The sequence below is a fragment of the Pongo pygmaeus genome, chromosome 9 (assembly GCF_028885625.2).
Source record: "Pongo pygmaeus isolate AG05252 chromosome 9, NHGRI_mPonPyg2-v2.0_pri, whole genome shotgun sequence".
NCBI lineage: Eukaryota > Metazoa > Chordata > Mammalia > Primates > Hominidae > Pongo > Pongo pygmaeus.
This window is the reverse complement of record NC_072382.2, coordinates 105,556,692-105,577,338: the sequence shown is the minus strand read 5'-3', so window position 1 is coordinate 105,577,338 and position 20,647 is coordinate 105,556,692. Positions and strand designations below refer to the sequence as shown.

The 20,647-nt window shown below is 38.1% G+C and overlaps 1 protein-coding gene across 2 annotated transcripts in view; it reads left to right on the top strand.

The window, feature by feature from the left end:
• Window positions 1-20,647, top strand: part of PDGFD (platelet derived growth factor D) — a 257,912-nt gene that overhangs the window by 154,365 nt on the left and 82,900 nt on the right. Inside the window, exons 2-3 of one of the 2 annotated variants that reach the window (XM_054437607.2) lie at window positions 14,475-14,679; window positions 18,483-18,663. In XM_054437607.2, coding sequence (XP_054293582.1) covers window positions 14,475-14,679; window positions 18,483-18,663 — 386 coding nt within the window. The remainder of the gene's footprint in view (window positions 1-14,474; window positions 14,680-18,482; window positions 18,664-20,647) is intronic. The other variant, XM_054437608.2, reaches the window with a different exon arrangement.

The window sequence follows — 20,647 nt, the reverse complement described above, 5'->3', positions numbered from 1 at the left end:
ACCGTAGGAGGCCCCACAAGAAAGCATATTTGTCTTTTGTTTGTTTGTTTGTTTGTTTGGAGAGATGATCTCACTCTGTCATTCAAGCTAGAGTGCAGTGGTATAGTCATAGCTCACTATAGCCTCAAACTCCTGAGCTTAAGCAGTCCTCCAGCCTCAGCTCCCCAAGTCGCTGGTACTGCAGGTTCATGCCACCACACCCAGCTAATCTTTTTATTTTTAGTAGACATGGGGTCTCACTGTGTTGCCCAGGCTAGTCTCGAACTCCTAGTGTAAGCTATCCTCCTACCTTGGCCTCCCAAATATGCTGGGATTGCAGGCATAAGCAGACCGGTACAGGTCTTGTGGAATAGGCATGAAGGAAGCAAAAATGTAGAGAAACAGACATAGAATATTATTCAGTAACTTTATAAAGGGATGGCAAAAATGTTTCTGTCTCTATGTTTCTGGGCCCATGCCAGACATTGTTAATTTGTCATTTCCATTTTTTCCATTTAACATAGACACAGGCTCAGAATCCTTCTTAAGATGAATACTGGAGGTTACTGTCACTATCCTAATTTATCTACTAAATAAAACCTAGTTGCTCTTTCTAGAAAGATAACGAATTCTGACAAAGATCAAGACCACTTACTCAAATGTATTTTTTGGCATCTCAGCACTATTTTTCTTCCTCTGTAGTCATCAAATCTTTATGAATCTTCTGCTTGGAGATACATTTCTATCCTGACCATCTATTTTGCCACCATTGCAATGATTTATAATAATAACAATGGGATATTATTCAGTGTATGGTTAGATCATGCTACCTATTGAAAAACAAAAAGACAAGTCAAGCCTGATGCTTTTATATATATGGGAAGTAAGTATGCCATTGAAGTAGTCACTATTAAACTGTTCATCAGTTTTCGGTTCTTCTTTACTTCCAGGCATCCACTCTATTGGATGTTAGGTCTGGCTAAGACAGGAGAGTTCCCTGGACCCCTTCACAGGACTTGCAACAGTCCTGTGTGGCTCACTGATTGGCTGCTGCACTCAAACCCCTTGCAGGACAGGGAGCATGCAGGCGAGTGGGTGCCAGGCTGGGTTGAGTGCTTTTGGGCTCCAGCCACACAGTAGCATCTAGGGGTGTGTTACAATTAATGCTCTTTCAGTCGTTGCCATCTACGGACGGCTAAGTGTTAACCAGCTCAGTGGAGAGTCAGGATGACAGCCTTTTCTACCCTGCCCTCTTGGTACCTGGGTTCTTGTCTGGTATGCAGGAGGAATCAGGTCACACAGACTTGAAGGATGGTGAATGCGGAGGTTTTATTGAATGATGCAGCTGGCTCTCAGCAGGATGGGGAGCTGGAAAAGAGATGGATTGGGAAGATAATCTTCCCCTGGAGTTCTGCTGTCCCAGGCCAAGCTCCTCTCCATATTCAGACACTTGTTTTTTCTCCTTCTCTGCCATACTGCTCTGCTCCTCTGCCAGTGGAGTTTGGGGTTTTTATGGGTACAGGGTGGGGGACATGGTGGGCCAGGGTAGTTTCAGAAAGAGCAACATTTGGGTGTGAAAATAGGGTTGTGAAGTTCTCATTTAGGGCCACAGGCCCAGGCTTGAGGGTGAGGCCTTTGCAGGGGAACCGTGCTCTCCTACCCAGTATTTCCCTGCCTCTTGTCCATAATATGGCCATGTGGTTTTCTTAGGCCATTCTTCATCTCCTGGTTTCCCCTGCATAGCTCTAAATATTACAGTGCTAAAACTTCATTTTCCCTGATTTCAGAGTGAGAAAACATGAAGTGGAGCCCCACCAACCCAAAGTGGATATGTAGCAGGAACAAAAAATAAACTTTAAAACCATTAGGATTTAGGCTAGTATAATCTGTCCTTGCATAACTAATGCTACTCCATTGGAGTCATGTTAGGGAAGAGTCCATGGAGGAGACACAGTGGTCTACACGAAGATATTTGAAGAGATTTGTTAGCATGAGCTTTGACAAGAAAACAAAAAGCTTGTTTCATTCTGAAACAGCATCCGTTGTATGACCTAGCATTGACTTAGTAATAGCTTTGGGGAAGAATAAAAGATCTGCATTAAAAGCACACAGTACTCTTTTTAATAAAATGGTAATAGCATGCATTTATCCAGAAAAGTATAATCTCTTTTATTATCTCAGAGTCCAAATCCAAGCCTTTGTCACATTGAATCACAAAAGTCTTTTAAATCACTTCGGTAATTCAGTATTCATACATAGCTTCAAAGTAACATGACCTTTTTCAGAACCAGTGTGTGTTATTATGATTTGATCAACATTGCATTTTTAGGACTCCAAATAATTTTGAGAAATATCAAAGAATGCTAGGAATTCATCTGAATTTTTATTAATTGTATCATTTTCTGCTTATGTGGGTTAGGTATCACTAGATGTTAAGTAATTCTCTTGAAAGCCTCCCAACTTTTGATAGGTAGCTATTTAGCATCATCACAATGCGGGAATCGTTTACATTAATCTTTCATAGGTTTACTAATTATTTGGCCTATTCTGAGACATTTCATAATTTCTACTGCTTTTAATTGCATTTTCTGAGAGAGGCAGGGAATTTATTTCCTTGAGCATCAGTGACAAATCAAAATACAGTTTTTACTTTAATACGTCTTCCCAGCTTTGGTCCCATAAAGCACTTGAATATATTTTTTTTTACCAGAGAATATGGATGTGATATTATTTCTTCATTTTTTTTGTATATTTACATTTTCATTTCTTTTTCCATACTCATTTATCTTCACGAAAACTTTTAAAATTTTCATACTGCATCGTAGTACAATCTTTATAAATGTTTTACAAGTGACAGCTATCCAAATACATTATAATTCATCCGTATATTATGCTACCAAAGATAATATTTGAAGTTGAAATCAGATGAACAGTTATCTCCTACTCATGACTAAATTTATGCTCACAAAATCTATGAAAACTCTGTCCCAACTTGCTCCTCTTCCTAACAGCTGGACAGTTACATTTAACAGTAATCATAAGATAGTTTGCTATTTTAAAATGTTAACTTGCGAAAAAATTACTTTGGAATGCAATGACTTTGGTATTGAAAAGTGATTTAATCCATAAATAGCACTGAAGCCATACAATTTAATAAAAATTTATTTTAAGTATAATTATAAATATACATAATGTGTTCATTATGTGATATGTAACTAATGTACATATTAAATATAGTCATAAGTTTATATACATCACAAGTGATAAACCAAACTAACTCTCAGCTTTCTCCTAGGAATCTGTGAGCCCCTTAGTCAGAAGTGACTAAGAAAATGCTTTCATCTTTGTCTGTACAGACTAGCACTTTAAGCATTAGGATATTTTACGATCATCACCTCTGATCCACACTGTTCAATTCCACATCAACTTTATTGGGTTGATTACTTCTTAAAGTTACTCTGAGAAAATCCTCATTCTTGATAATATTTATAAAAATGTTGGTTTTTCTATAACAAATGTTCTCTAGAAAAAATGCTAAATCTTGTTACTCCTGGGTATGACTTTTCTATTTTCCCTCTTATCTTTCTGTGTCTCTGAGCTATGTTGGCAGTGGTTAAAGCAGATATTTTTGTCATTGTGGTTGTCTTATTATTTTCTGGGTGTTAAGTTAGTATTATAGAAAGGATCTCTCTATTCAGGAGCTTTAGATACTGTAATACTTTCTACCATGCCATTCAACATTTCCCTTCACCCTCACAGTTCTGAATTTTATTATTTCATTTCTTTCACATTCTTTACATGTAAGTGGCAATATCGCAACACAAACTACCGTAGAAGAAAAGAGAATTATCAGAGAATTAATTAATATGCATGTGATAAAATCTAGCATGGCTATTTTGGGTCAATCTTTATCCAGATTCAAATATTCTAAAAATTAGACCAAAAGTCATTTCAGAAAGTTAAATTATTTCCATTTTAATATTTTACCATCATTTCTGTAATTACCTATAAAATACAAGCTGTTTTGAAGGAAAGAATATAATCGCTCACTAATGTACAATAACAAAACAAATTTTTGTACATTAAAAGTTCTAGTGAGGTGAAGAATAATAATTATCAATATAATACTTTGGGCATTATTACACTCCTGTTGAGTGTTTCTGGCAAGTATTCAAGAGGACTTTATGGTACTTTTTCGTTTATTCTTTTGTGGTGGACTCAGATTCTTGAAGAAGAATAATTTTGAGCTCAGGGAATAATCAAGTGATTACTCTACAAAAAACATTGTCTCCAAATTGTTACTGTGAGCATGGCTGTTTATATAACATTAACATCTTGGTTTGTGCCAAAAAGAGCTGTAATGTTTAAAAAAAAAAAAAAAAAAAAAGATATGTAACTGGCAAACAACCATCTCCTTCCCCAAATCTTTATAAACAGAAAAGTTTTGTATTACTACTGAGATCTTAGAAAAATCTCTGCTGGAGAATTCTAAATAAATGTCTGATGTTTAATCAGCTTTGCTCCTGAGTTTCTTAATGGCAGGCCATAGACTGAACACAGGTGGATGTTGTTTTTGGAAAGCTAATGTGAGCTATTGGAAGACTAATTCTCACTAGGAACATGTGTTAACCAAAAATTCCTTAATGAAGACCGTCCTATTAATAGTCCCAGGAGGACTTCAGCTCATTGATTGCAAGCTTCAGTGCGTTAGCAAACACTAGGGGGAAAAAGCTGAAAAAGCTTCCGTGCTGATTTTTAAACTAACATTGTTAGAGTCTAATTTTCACCTTTATCAGTTCATATGGTGAGACTCCAACCCTGTACTTTTTAAGTTAGGAGATAATTTATGGAAAATTATGTAATTAAATTCAATTTAATCCAAGTTGCATATTTTAGGGTTTGTTGTAGAAATTGACCTATTCACTTTTAAATTAGGACTTCCTGCCCTAATCTCTTTTCTATCCTCCATCTCTTTCATTTCTTTTTTGCTGCTTCGACAAAACACCACACATTGTCTCATCAATTAAGGTACTGTTTTGCATCCTGGGACACTTTACTATGTTTTGATTCTTTGAGGAAGAGTGCAGAAATTACCTGAGGCGATTGAGTAGTAGTAGTAATAATAATAATAATAATAATAATAGTGCATTTGCAAGACACAGGACTGATTTTGATTCATTTTGCTGAGCTTGCCACTCTAAATTAAATGGTTGCATAGGATGAGAACCTATGGAATCTAGTCAGCCACCGATTTTGTATATTGCTTAATAAATCCAAGAGCAGCCCCCATATATAACAGCAAACTCTTTTACTTTTGTTCCAGCATTTTTCTTCTTTTCTTTCAGAGTCACAACTTCTTAAAGTGTGGTAGGGCCTGGCTCTGGTGCTGCTGGTAGGTTGTGAAATGGAAATAGGACAGAGTAAGTAGTCATTTCAGAATTAATATCTAAACCAGATGGTAAGCAGGATCATTTAAATGCGTCTCTTCCAAAAATAATCCCTTAATGTTCATGCTAAATGTATTCTCACAAATGTAGGGCCCCTGGCTACATTAATATGAATTTCTTAGAAGTGAAATATTTGGGGCATTTTACAATTTTATTTCTGATAAAATTGCCTTTTATTTGTTATCTTTAAATGTCTTTCAGGTTTGTATTAATAATTTGCATTATTATTATAATATGCATATATAATATGCATTATTTGTAGTAACCATCCATGTATGTTTTTTAAAAATATATTTTGAGTGTCTCATATGCCCAGACTGGCAATATACTGGGGTTACATTGATTAACAAGACATAGTCCTTTGCCTCAGGAGTTTAATTTTCTCCAATATGATTTTTTTTTATTTCCTTTGAAACTTTAAAGAAATTTTACAGCACCTTTGAGTATCTTCAGTTTTTATCTCTTATACCTAGATAGACTCAGAAAGGAGTCTTTACTTAGTTTTAAAGGGAGCAAAAGATAGAATACATTGTTTCTACATTAAAACATTTATTTTAATTCCTTCATAATGTTTTCAACACAAATTAATGTGCTAAGTGGATAATTATGTACCTGGGACACTTTTCTAGTTGAAGGGAAATAGAGATTTTCCCAAACAATATGTGTCTGAACAACTTGTGTTACCCATTTGTATTCTTATTTCAGATGATGGCATACAAATATATATAATATCTATTCTATATAATACTAATATAATAGAATGTTACATATAGTTAGCAAAAGTGTTTAACCACTTATCCATTGAAGATTTGAGATTTGAGATTTTATTTTCCGAGCATTGTTTAGTCTTATCTATTACCCATAGTCCAACCACTGGCATTTCTGTCCCCTTGGAAGAAAACTATTGAGGTGTCATGTCATTTTGGACCTGAAAGGAATCTGCCACATTTTTCAGCCCCCTAATGTATTAGGTTGGGAAACAGAAGCCAGAGGGATGACATGGTGTGAATAATGCTGCTGTTTGTAATATGGGGGAAGAGTTACTAGGACTTGAAAGAGGTAGAGCTGACTTTAAGACTCAGCTCTTAAATATGGAAAGCTTCCATTCTTTGGGCTTGCAATAAATCACTTCTCTCTGTTGCTTTTGTTACCTGTTAAAGTAACAACAAAACAATTATTATAAAAAACAGAATGAAAGTATAATATTTGCTTCCCATTTTGTCAACTTATTTCTATGATGGACTTGCAAAATGGGTGTTTATAAACTATACTGCATCCCATACAAATTTAGGTTACTGTGGTTGTTTAGCAACAGAAGTGGGACTATATAGTTTATATATCATTCAACTACATTCTGGGCAAACATTATTGCTATGACATATTATAGGATCATGAAACAGCACCTTTATTAATGATATTTTGTTAAAAAAATCTTTTTGTAAGTTTGGAATTTCCTGATTCTTGATTGCTTTTGGCTTGTAGCTGAAAAGGGTTTGTCACTATCAGTCATGCTATTGGTTCCTGGCTGTCTTATGGGAACAAGAGAAAAAGGGCATGTCTGTCATGTTCCACTGAGTTTGTGTGAGATGGCACAGCCTGCAGCTATATCATTGTTTGATCAAATATTCTAATTTTTACTTCAACAACTATTTTCCTTTTGCATCTTATGTTGTCATGTATAATATTATGATATGAGAAGAAAAACACATTACCATTATTCATAGTTTCATTTCTCCTTGCTAATTTTTATCAGAGCTCGAGCACTATGCTGGGAGATCTGCTGCTCTCTTAGAGCTGGCAGGCATGAACGTTTAAGTCTGCTGAAGCTGCACCCACAGCCACCCCTTCCCTCAGGTGCTCTGTCCCAGGGAGATGGGAGTTTTAATATGGAAAGTTTCATTTCCATATTTTCATTTCCATATTTTAATATGGAAAGTTTCATAGTTTCATTTCTCCAAGCATTATTATATATGATGATGGATTATCACATACATTTATTGGGGCCAGGGATGACTTCTTCATGAATGGGGAAAGCTGGATAAGGGGTGAGACTGTCAAAGGCAGTCAAAGACACCAAGGTGTGTAGCCTCTTGTTCTAGTCATTGTATGCTGGAAATGACATCCTAGAGGAGGTTCCAAGGTTAGAAATAGAAAAGTGAGCCCGAGACAGTGAAACGGGATATTTCCCTGATCCCCCGCATAAAACTTGTAACAGGCATGTGGCTCCTCTTGTTTAGCTGTCATGCACGCTCAAACCCCTTACAGGAGGGGGAGCACGCAGATGAGACCCCTGGGGTCCACTCCCACATCAACGTCCAGGAGTGGGTATCTGCAACTCCCAAAGCCCAAATGTGCACGTGATACAGTGTGCTCTTTTAGCCTTGCTGTCCACAGACAGCTGAAGTATTAACCAGCTCCATGCCCTCTTGGTACCCGGGTCCTTGTCTGGCATCCAGGAAGAATTAGATTCCATATGGAGTTGAAGAATGAATGTGGGGGTTTTATTGAATGGTGGAGGTGGCTCTCACCAGGATGGATAGGGAGCTGGAAGGGGGATGGAGTGGGAATATGCTCTTCCCTGGGGTTTGGCTGTCCAGCAGCAGGTCTCCTCTCTAGCCATCCCCAGCTGAACTCCTCTTGATATTCAGATGCTCCTTCTCTTCTCTCGGCCACGCTGTTCGGCCATTCTTCCTGCACTTCTGTTCATCTCCTCCTCATCTGCTTCTGGAGCCTGGGGTCTGGAGTTATTATGGGTACAGGATAGGGTGGCATGGCAGACCCAAAGGCAACTTTTGGGAACAAAAACAGGAATGCCTGTTCCCATTTAGGGCTGTGGATTTCCAGGCTTGAGGGTGGGGCCTTTGCCGGGGAACTACCTTCTTCTACCCAGTATTTCTCTGTCTCCTGTCCATATCAACAGGTTGTCAGTCAAGGACACAAAATGAAAAACCAGACTAGAGTTACAGAGTGAAAGCAAAGAGGTGGCAGGAAAGTCAGGAATAAGAAGCAAAATAGAAATCATGATATGGTCAGTGGTTCTCAAACCTTAGGGTGCATCAGAATCACCTTGGAGGCTTATTAATATGTATAGTGCTTGGCTCCATGCCCAGCATTTCTGCTTCTGTAGGTCTGGAGTAGGACTTGAGAATTTGCATTCCTAACAGACTCCTAGGTGATGTTAATAATGATGCTCTGGGGACCACATGTAGCAAACCATTGGTCTAGATGGATTTCAGGGATAAGTAATAGTGCCTACAGTGACTTTCATGAGCTCCTGGGATACTTGGTTGGGTGAGCTGAGTTTGCTGAACAATTGGGAATAAAATAGACAATTATATAACATTTTGGCTTTTTAAAAATTTTAATTGGCTTTTTAAAAGTCAAATGCATAGCTCAGAGTTTATGAGGATGTGAACCTCTTTCTGTATTAAAATGCAAAATAAAACTATGTTGTTGTTATATAAACATACATAAAAATTATTTCCTCTCTGTGAAAAGTGATTGTTTTCCTATTTGTGTAGTTTAACAGCTAGTACAGTGCTCTGGTTAAACATGTGTGCTCTGAAAGTAGTAGACTGCCTAAGGTCACATCTTGATTCCACCACAAGCTTTGTGCCTGAGGCCACAAGTTTCTTAAATTTTCAGAACTCCCTTTGTAAAGTGGGGATAATACCAATGGCATAGGGTTGTTGTGAGGATTAAATGAAGTAATGGCTTTAAACCACTTATTGGAGTACCTGGCAATAGTAATTGCTCCAGAAATGTTAGCTGTTATTGCAACACCAAAGTAAATGCCTTTGTTTAGGAATGTGACTTTGTGTATAATACTTGGGTACTTATCTCAGGTTTAACCTGAGAGGTTGTTCTTTGTATCTGTAATTCATTATAACTCTTCTGCTAAGAATAGCCCTGAGTTGGCATGAAGTTAAATTATATGTAAACAGTGTGACTTAGAAGTGGATAACAGATAGCAAAGAATCTAAAATTGCCTCAAGCAGATTTCAGACTAAAAAGGAAGAACACTTTCTATAGTTACAGTGGTTAGAAGCATCTACTCTGGAATCAGATAGCCTGGTTTGTATTCTAACTCTACCTTTCACTAGCTCTGTGACCTTGAGCAAGATACTAGACCTCTCTCTTCCCCAGAATCTTCATCTGTCAAATGGTGGTAATGACTTGGGCACAGTGGCTCATGCCTGTAATCCCAGTACTTTGGGAGGCCAAGTCGGGCAGATCACTTGAGGTCGGGCGTTCAAGACCAGCGTAGCCAACGTGGTGAAACCCTGTCTCTATTGAAAATACAAAAATTAGGGGGTATGGTGGTTCGTGCCTATAATCCCAGCTATTCGGGAGGCTGAGGCAGGAGACTTGCTTGAACCCGGGAGGCAGAGGTTGCAGTGTGCCAAGATCACACCACTGCACTCCAGCCTGGGTGACATAATGAGACACCATCTCAAAAAAAAAAAAAAAAAGGTGGTAATAATACCTATCTCAAAGTCGTTATAAATATATATGGACATGCATACACAAGAGATCATCTATATAAAGTGATTAGACCCTACAAATGAAGTATGCAAATTGCTTAGAACAATGCCAGGCACAAAATAAGCATAATTAGCAGTGTTTGCTGTTGTTCATATTTTGTTTGTTCAGGTATATTTTTTGGCAGAATTTTTTAAGGAAAAATAAATCTGAAATATTGTTATTTTTCCCCTATAGTTCAAAATACTGCAGCATAGGTCTCTGACAAATTTGTGAAATTGAAAATGAATATAGTCATCCCTCAGTGTTAATGAGGGATTGATTCCAAAACCCCTTCCCGCTCCACATACCACAAGGATACCAAAACCCATTATATAAAATGATGTACTGTTTGCATATAATCTATGCACATCCTCTTCTATATTTTGAAATCACCTCTAGAAACAGTATAAATGCTATGTAAACAGTTGTTATACTGTATTGTTTAGGGAATAATGCCAAGAAAAAAAGTCTGTATGTGTTCAGCACAGACACAAGCATCCTGTTTTTAATAAATATTTTCAATTTGATGTTTATGAATCCATGAATGTGGAACCCATGGATATGGAGGGCTGACTGTACTGTCTTAATCAAACTACATAAGAAGGAAAGCCCCTCTCCCCACCCCTTCTACAGGTTCATAAAAATGTAATTGGCATTCATTTATAACCAGAGTTAATACCTTTAAGATAGTGTAGATTTTAATGATGTTTTAGAAAAAAAGAGTCCCCTTTTATACTTAGAAAATTTCTAAAAGTGTACTTTGAAAGGATATAATTGACTTTGTTATTACCAAGTTCTGTGGTCTTTTCTCCGTCTGTTGTCCCCTGGTCTCATTTTGCATGTGACTTTATTGACCACTCAGTCCTTGAAATTGTCCCTTTTCTGGGCAGCCTGACTTACACACAGCTTCCTTCCCAGCCATTGCTCCAGGTGGGCACTCCTTCTGTCATCTGCCACTCCCAGGGCATGTCTGCCAGCACCAAGCTTCACCTTCCCTTCTCAGGACACTTCTTGAGAGGGATCACTGATTCCCAAGGCCTCCTCTCCCCTCTCTAAGCTGAGGCCTTGTGTCTAATCTGTTCTCTCAGCTAGCTCTGTAACCCCAAAGCCTGCTAAGTTTCCACTTGAATTACTCATCACCACTTCAAAACCAAACTTACATTCCTCTAAAAATGTTTCCCCTGGCAGCATCCTTGAGTATCAATAATACCACACTGAGCCCAGGCTCTAGGCTTAGCATGCTGCTGCTACCTCTGACCAATACGTTTACATTCCTTTCTATTTTTCCCCCAAAGTGGCATCACTGCCACCTGCCCTTCCAGAATAAGACCTTGTTACCCTCGCCTCTAGTTCCTAGGAGACCTTGATGCTCCAGGCATTTTCCCTCCAGTTTGTCTATTGTAACACCAACAGGCTAATCTTCCTTTTAACAAACTATTCACCCACACCAGGGCTGTTCTGTTTGTACCCATATCAAGTGGAGATGTTTCTGCCTGGCTTTCAAATATTTCCATAGTTCCTTTAAAGCTTCTAGCCTCTTATGTTTCACTTGGGCTCTGTTCTGGGCAGGCCTCTTGCAAGGATCATATGAACACATTCTCCACATTAGTCCTTGCTGCTCACCTGGCCTTTGAGCAACCACAGCATTTACACTCAGCACTTAATATTCCCTTTTTCCTGTTTACATTTGTGCAGTATGCATCAACATTTTTTTCCAAGTGTACGAAGACAAGAACCATTCTTTAAACATTTTTAAATTATATCCAAATCTAACATAGCATCTGAAACTGTATATATATAATACCCATGAAAGAGACCAAAGAGAAAACGTGCTGCTCAATTCACTTATACAAATGAGGAATCTGAATACCTGAGATAGATATTTTAAAATTTAATAGTAATATATTTAGACTCATGGTTACCTTCTATTCATGGCAAATGATGGCTGCTTGCCATTTACATTATTGGCATAAAGTTTTATTTTAGAATAAATTAGATTTTGATTAAAATATTATTTAGAGAGAAATTAATAAATTAAATAATTAATAGTGCTAGAGGTACAAAAATGTGGCAAAAATTGTGAGGGTAATACTCAAGTGATAGAAATCTTGAAAATACTATAATACAATATGGTTAATCTGTGCTTAATACATAATTGTTAACTGACTAATAGCTCAAATCAGTCAACCTAGAAAACAGTGTTCAGACCTGTGTTAGTCATTTTTCCCACTGTTATAAAGAACTACCTGAGACTGGGTAATTTATTAAGAACAGAGGTTTAATTGACTCACAGTTCCATATGGCATAGGAGCCCTTGGGAAACTTACAGTCGTAGCAGAAGGTGAAGGGGAAGCAAGGCACCTTTTACATGGCAGCAGGAGGCAGGGGTTGCTGGGGACCACCATACTTTTAAGCCATCAGATTTCATGAGAACTCACTCATTATCATGAGAACAGCATGGGAACCACCGGGTCCCTCCCCTGACATGTGAGGATTACAATTAGAGATGAGATTTGGGTGGGGACACAGAGCCAAACCATATCAAGACCCATTGCCTAAAAGCCCCTTATGACAAAATGAGCAGACACCACTTTTCACAGCTGAACTTTAAGCATAAGATCAAGGGAAGAGAAAAGACTCAATAAGCAGAAATGATTTTTGGCTCCTAGGAAGTTATCTGCTTGCTGTGCTTGTTGGAAGTGCTGCCATGACTGCAGGCCACTGCCTTCATCTGGAGGCAGGGAGTGGGGACATCCCTCAACTACCCGTTGCTTTTCCTATGACTCTCTCTCCCACACAAAGTCTAGCTGAACAAGCTGCAACACATTAACATTAAATGAGTCCAAAAAAAGTTTAAATTCCCATATGCAAAATCACTTGCAAAAGAGGCTTTTGTACTTCACATGCCAATTCTTATCCTCTTTGTCTTATTTTTGGAAGCTGTAACAGCCACCCTCAGAAACCCTACCTTACAGTGGTTTCCACCAGCAAGCATAGCTTCCCTGACCAGGCTCACTGAATTATAGTCCTCAAAGTAAACTCTCTGCAGGATAACATAAATAGACTATGGCTGGAGGTCTGTTTATGGTGGGGCCTAAAAAGCCAAAATTCGAAATGCAACGAACTCTGAATATTGAGAGAGATGAAAAGGGGATCCACTGTATGATGCAATTCTGATGAAAACTACCCAGAGTTAGGTCAAATTTCACAGGTTAAAATTACAAGCACCACAATATGGTACTCACTTCAGACATCAGCTGCAAGTTTGGAGGACCCCAGCTCACTTTTACTTCTGACCAATTGGTTATAAATTTGGGAGTCCCTATAAACCCCCAGGTTTGATATTTGCTAGAACAACTCACAGAACTCAGAAAAGCACTATACTTACAATTAAAGTCCTCCTATAAAGGATATAAATTAGGACCAGCTAAATAAAGAAGCACATAGGGTAAGGTCTGAGAGGGTCTCAAGCATGAAGCTTCTGTGTCCTCGGGACACATCAGCCTCCTGGTACATCAATGTGTATCCCCACCTGGGAAACTCACCCAAGTCTTGGTGTCTACAGTTTTCACTGGAGTTTTGTTATGCAGTCATGATTGATGGAATCATTATCAACATGAGTGGCCTCAATCTTCAATCCGTCTTTCATCCCTGGAGGTTGGGAGAGAGATCAGGTTGAATGTCACAATGGCTCCAAGCCCTAACCCTTAATCACATGGTTGGTCTATCTGTCATGGCCAACCCCCATCCTGAAGCTATCTGTGGGCCCACAGTAAGTCACTTCATTAGCATAAATGCAGACGTGGTCCCGGAGGCCGTATCATGAATAAAAAAAATATTTCTATGACGTGAGAAATTCCAAGGGTTTGGAAACTCTCTTCCAAGAACCCAGGACAAAAACCAGATAAATTCTTTTTATCTGCCTAACAGCACAGAGAAAATACAGTAAGAATTGGACCTATTTTAAGTCATAGAAAACCCAAGACACAAAATTATGATTTTTCGTGGTAGAAGGATAGATGAAATTATTTGCTGATTCTAATCCATACTAAATGAACTGGAGTTCTGAGATTGTTGTTAGTCTTTGCTTGTCAAGAATGATATTAAGAGAGCACCCAAAGTACAAAGTTAGACATCAAGGGTGGATTTGTGAAGAATTTAGGGAGGTGGGGGATACTAGAAGAAAGATGTGTTGTTTGTTTAACCAGAAGGTTACCCATCAGAAAATGTCAATTGAATACAAAATAAAGGGTCATTAAACATCACTAGAGTCTTTTCTTTTGTTTTTCACTCATTCATTCACTCAGCAGTCTTTATTGAGTATCTCAGATTCTAGTCACTGGACATAGATTGCTACGCCATCAGTGTAAGAAAAAAAGTTTGTTAATTTGCATTTAGACTTAATGTTTTTAAGCAAAATAAAGAAGTGTTTTGAAATATGATGTGTTGTAAACTGTTCTCTTTTTTTTACTTTCCTATAATTGGAGCAACATACTAATTTCTACAAGTTGTGACTACTAACAGAGAGCAATCACCTCACAGACTTGTACCGAAGAGATGAGACCATCCAGGTGAGAGGAAACGGCTACGTGCAGAGTCCTAGATTCCCGAACAGCTACCCCAGGAACCTGCTCCTGACATGGCGGCTTCACTCCCAGGAGAATACACGGATACAGCTAGTGTTTGACAATCAGTTTGGATTAGAGGAAGCAGAAAATGATATCTGTAGGTAAGTTGGGAAAAAAATGTTTAGGGTACTATTTCAAGGTGAAAAAAGAAAAAGATGAATTTAAAGCATTGCATCAAACGTTCCTTTTGAGCCTTTTAAATGGACCCAACATGTGTCACTTCTTTTTCAAAAAGCCTTTATGTCAACCCTAACAGACAAGATAGCATAGACTGCTGAAGCAGAGGGCCGAATAACCTGGCAGGACTCACAGAAACTCACCTGTGCAACTGTCAGTACTGTGCGACCTCCAAAGAAGGTTGAAATCCGAGGTCCTCTACTTTTCCAGGCACATACACTGTGCATTTATGCACAGGAATCCAGCATCCCAGGTTACCGGCAGCTGCGTCATGTGACTCTGGTCAAAGCCTGCCATGGGGTTAGGGAGCATAAACCCCTGCCCGGCTCTGGCTGACCCAGGCCTTCCTCCCCATAATGAATTACGCCAGCACTGGGAGATGATAGTTGGGGAACCTATCAGGGCCTGACCCCGAATTCATAGTGTTAAGGCCTCAGATACGGGTGGGAAGGAAGAGAAAGTCCACCCCAGATTCCTTGTGCTCCTCAGAAGGGTCTGTTTCTTGCAGTTTCTGGGTCACAAGTAGAAGATGAAAGCTGCGTCTGATAATCTTCTCCCTTCTTAGCATATTTATCAAAGAAAGCCTGGACTGTTCTTTGAATGTCCGCTCACAGCATTTTACTCACTTAATTAGCATGTATAAGACTTGAGGAAGACTTTTTTTTCTTTTTTGTACTTTACTGCACACACTTGTTCTGCATTGCCAATGAACTACTGAACTGCTAAATCCTTTCAGCAGGTTTATTTTCCTTTGAATAATATAAAGAGGTGCCTCAAATTTGGTTGTCCTCTGTTGCATGTTTATTATGCTGACAGCTTTTATTGTGTTGCTATTTTGCTGAGAATAACAGCACTGACTACTACTTTCTAGGACCATAGAGGGTAATGTATGCCAGAAAGCAGAGATGAATACATTAAGGCAGAGCCAGTTAATATTTACAAAGAGAATAAACTAATGCTGATCTTGCATCTTCTCAACCTTGAAAAAAAAAGAACTCATATTCTGTGCCTCAAAAATCATGGGGAAAAAAAACGCTATTAAAAGATTATTAAAGGTGATGACATGGAGGGTACCATGATCTGTTTCTGCCCATAGAACACTTCCAATACCAAATCTTTGAGGTGAGGGTTTTTTCCCACAGCAGTTAATTCTCCAACACTAGCTTGTATTGTCCTATTCTATTCAGTTCAGACACTACCTGGAATCAGTGTCAGATCCCACAGTTAAGGCTCAGTCCCATGAGACTGCCTCCATGTTCTATGTCAGTTGCAGCTTCCAAGCCTCTCCTACTTCTGATCAACCAGCTATAAATAGGGGATCCAAAACCCTCAACTTGGGTTGAATAATTTGCTAGAACAGCTCACAAAACTCAAGGAAACAGTTTCCTTGCTATTACCAATTTATTATAGAGGATGCAACTCAGGAACAGCCAAATGAAAGAGATACATAGGCAAGACGTATGGAAAGAGTGCCTTCTCTGGGTTTGCAACCTTCCAAACACCTGGATGTATTCATCAGCCTAGAAGGGTATTGATGGAAGTCTCATTGTGAAGGCATGATTAATTAAATCATTGGTGATTGAACTCCATCTCCAGGCCCTCTCCCTCCCCAGAGGTCTAACGGTGGAGGCAAAAGTTACAACTCTCTAATCATGTCTTGTTCTTTCTGGTGACAAGCCTCCATTCTGAAGCTATCTAGGGGCCTTCCAACAGATACTTCCAAAAGGCAATGAATTTATTCATCAGGATAAATTCCGGTATGGTTGGAAGGGGGCTTATTATGGATAACAAAAGATGCTCCTCTAACCCCAGCACTCGGAAATTCCAAGAGTTTTAGGAGCCTGTGCCAGGAACAAAGACCAAATATATGTATTTCTTATTATCACAATATCACAGAAGGGAAGCCAGGTCTCCACCACTGAGCTGGAGTTTTGATCCTAGCAGTGAGCCCTTTTGACATCCTGGCCTTGAAAATAAGAGAGGAACAGTGAGGATGGTTTCCTTTCTGAACCATTAATCAAATCTAGTTGCTCCTCAAAATTTATGGAAGGAAGTAGAAGGATAGCAGGTAGAAAAGAGGAGAGAAAGACGGGAAAGAGACAGACCAGAGACTTGTCTCAGAACCCTCCCTAAGAGATAAAACAGCCCTCTCTTGACTTCAGGTTCAGAGTTAAAGTTACACTGATGTGTTCTTTAAACAAAAGTGACCTATGGTGTTATTAAAAGTTTCAATTATAGTCATGCTTTGTGCAGTAAATATGTTTTACATGTATTGTGTACAAAATGAGATGGAATTGATTTCCTACCATCTGTTCCAAAGCCTCCTTGATGTTTACATTGTAATATTTTATTGCTTGCATAATGATACTTTGTTAGTGCTTTTTACCTTCCAAGCACCATATAAACATTAAGTAATTAATTTACACAGCACCCAAGAGATATGGAGCTGGTAAAATTATATAAACCTTCTTATTTTATCCATAAGGAAACTGAGGCAATGGACATAAGGGCCTTGTAAATCACTGTTAGAGAAATTTAGTCACAATATCATTATTTTTTACTTTCTTTTTAGATTACCTTGCCCAATCCAGTAGAGCTCTGAGGTGCATGGGTAAGACCAGGAAGGCCATATTGGTTTCTCTATGTATTCAGAAATAGTGTTTCTTATGATGATTCTTTCTGATGATTGTAACAGAAAACTATAATATGGATGTGAGACTTCTGCCACTGTTCACCCTGAATGCCCATCATTTGCCTGTGACCTCAGCATCTGAAGTCACTATGGAAAAGTAGATTGTAGGAGCGAGATACTGATGACCCAAACTGAAAGAAATAGTTCAGCTTATCAAGTAGAATGTTCCAACATCTTGGGGGGCTGAAAATAGAATAAGTGCTCCCTAGAAGATATAAACTATGTTACTGAGGATCTCCTACTATGTGATAGAATGATGGAACACTCTGGAGGTGCTTTGAAGACCAAATGCCCACAAGGATAACTAAAGCGGCTTTTGCTGTCCTCTTCAATCCCAGGATTCTAGTTTCTCTGACCAATGCCGGAGGTGAACTATGGTCTTAAGCTCATTCACACCCTGGTTTAACCAACTCAGATTTTTCCAGTATTGGTTAGCACGCATCTCTCCTTAAAGTTACATGCTTTCCTTCATGATAAGTTTCATATTTTATGACGTGATCATTTCAAAAGATCGTTTCCAAAAAGAGAATATAGCAAGTCATGTGTGTATTCATTTATTTTCTGTGATGGCATTACTGATTTTGTAAGCTATATAGATATAGATCATTTACTTTCTCAAGAAAGCACCGAATTCGATAAGTTAATTCAGAGTGGGTATTTGTTTTAAAAACTTTATATAGTTAATATTTGGGCCTATAACTAGAGTTACATCTCCTAAAATAATGCCAACAATTACAGATATTAGTTTTTCCAAGAAAACTTTCTAAAACCAGATGCTCAGAAAGTGACCCATTTTGATTATTGAAGATTTAGGAATAGTCATGACTAAATGTATGTAAAGGTTTTCTCAGAAGCTTGAATTTGCAAACCTAATCCAAAAACCAGTTTTCCTTTTAACATTTCTGTACATTATAATTTTCATTTCAGATTGTGGTCATGACAAATCACATATGCTAGTTTTAATTTCTCAGTGAAAGTATGAATTTCAAAATCTACTTTAATCAAAACATGTTCATTATGTCCGATTGATTCTAGGTATGATTTTGTGGAAGTTGAAGATATATCCGAAACCAGTACCATTATTAGAGGACGATGGTGTGGACACAAGGAAGTTCCTCCAAGGATAAAATCAAGAACGAACCAAATTAAAATCACATTCAAGTCCGATGACTACTTTGTGGCTAAACCTGGATTCAAGATTTATTATTCTTTGCTGGTGAGTACTTAACCACTTTATGATTAAAAGCAGACACTGGTTTCATGAAGTGTAGAGATCAATTTTCTATGATCAAATTCAGTGAGGGTGAGTGAACTTTATTAGTTCCTTATAACATGGTTTGTTCCTACCTTATGGTCAAAATGTTAAAATCCTTCTTAGTAAGAAATACCATTTTGGATCTATTAAGTCAACTTTTGTGCCATGCATTTTGAAAGAGAGCATAGTAAATAGAAAAAGGGAAATCTTTAAGGTAAAGCCGATACTAAATTGCCTTTGATTCAACTGAGGCAAGGTAAACATACAGCCAAATAGAAGGTGTGTGAGAGTTAAACAGGTTTTCAGAATTAAAGCTAAAGAAAATAATTTCCTCTCTTGGTTTGAAAATTTGTATATAAATTCTATCACAGAAAAAAGTCCTGATGATTATAATTTCAATTATGACCCAGATTTGGAGAGGGTCTGTGTTATAATCATAGAGCCTCAGGGCTCATAAGCATCTGCAAAATCAAAAGGTCTAATAGAAGACCCAAGAATATGAATCTTGTTTGCCACACTCATGCTTATTTGTAGTCTTTTCTCTACTTAAACACCTCAGCAGCCATTCTCAACAGTAAATGGTTCTGACTGATAGAAAACGTTCAACCTTATAATGAGCCAAAATCTACATTGTAGTTAATTTTAGTCGTTGGGTCACACACAGTCATGGGTCACACACAATCTTCTTTACTCATTCATACATTAATAAAACAATAGTAAGTTCCTGTGCTTTGTCAGGCACTCTGGTAGATGTAGTAGATACACAGGTAAGCAGGACAGACAGGGTCCTTGAACCGTCTGGAGCTTAAAGTCGGGTAGAGATGCCAAAAACTAAAAAGCAGCAACAGGCCAGGTGTGGTGGCTCATGCCTGTAATCCCTACACTTTGGGAAGCTGAGGTGGGAGGATCTCTTGAAGCCAGGAACTCGAGACCAGCTTAGGCAACAAAGCAAGACCCTATCTCTACAAAAAAAAATTTAAAAATTTGCTTAGTTTAGTGGTGTGTGCTTACAGTCTTAGCTACTGGGGAGGCTGAGGCAGGAGAATTGTTGAGCCCAGGAGTTTGAAGCTACAGTGAACCATGACTACACCACTGCAATCTAGCCTGGGTAACAAAGCAAGACCCTGTCTCAAAAAAAAAAAAAAAAAGAACAGCAACAACTGAGAGTGATGCATAAAAAGACACAATAACTGAGTGCTGTACGTTAGGTCCACAGAGACATTTGGATAATTTTGCCTATACATTAACATAAATATCCCAGAATCCTTCAGTTGTTTGTAGTATATTGCCTTTTAGGATCAATTTTCGCTTGCTTTAGATTTGTCTCTGTCCCTTTTCCAAGTGTGAATGCCAAAATAGAACACAGTACTATAAATGGCATCAATTTATTTTTTTATTTTTTATCTTAAGAAGTAAAGTTTTAGAAAAGAAAAAAAAACTTGCTTTTTAAAAAATCTAATTGGTTTTCTTTGCATTATGGTGAATTATTAAACACTAAGTGAATTCTACATCAGAATATTGTAAATGAAAAAATAACATGCGGTAACACTGGTTCCAGTTTTAATTTGAAAATAACCCATCAAGCATGATTTACATTATTGCAAACTCATGCAGTTCTGCTGAGCATTAAAATTGAAGTGTGAACCTTTGGTTTCTACATTTATTTGCCTTTTAATGTGTTCAGTGATGCATCTGTTCTCAATTGTTCATGGACGGAGCAGGCTTGGCATATGAGAACGGTGATGGATAGGCTTAGAGAACAATTATTTTTTGCCTTAAAATACCAAGCACTAATAGTGCTAATGTTTTGTTATGAGTAAGCTGAATGTTCCGTAAGTCAGTTAGAAACACCATAACTACAACATAATGTCCTTAAGGCAAAACAACCACTTTTGTAGAAAGCAGTAGGAATACAGGTTTAAGGGAGAATGGATACTTTTGTTTG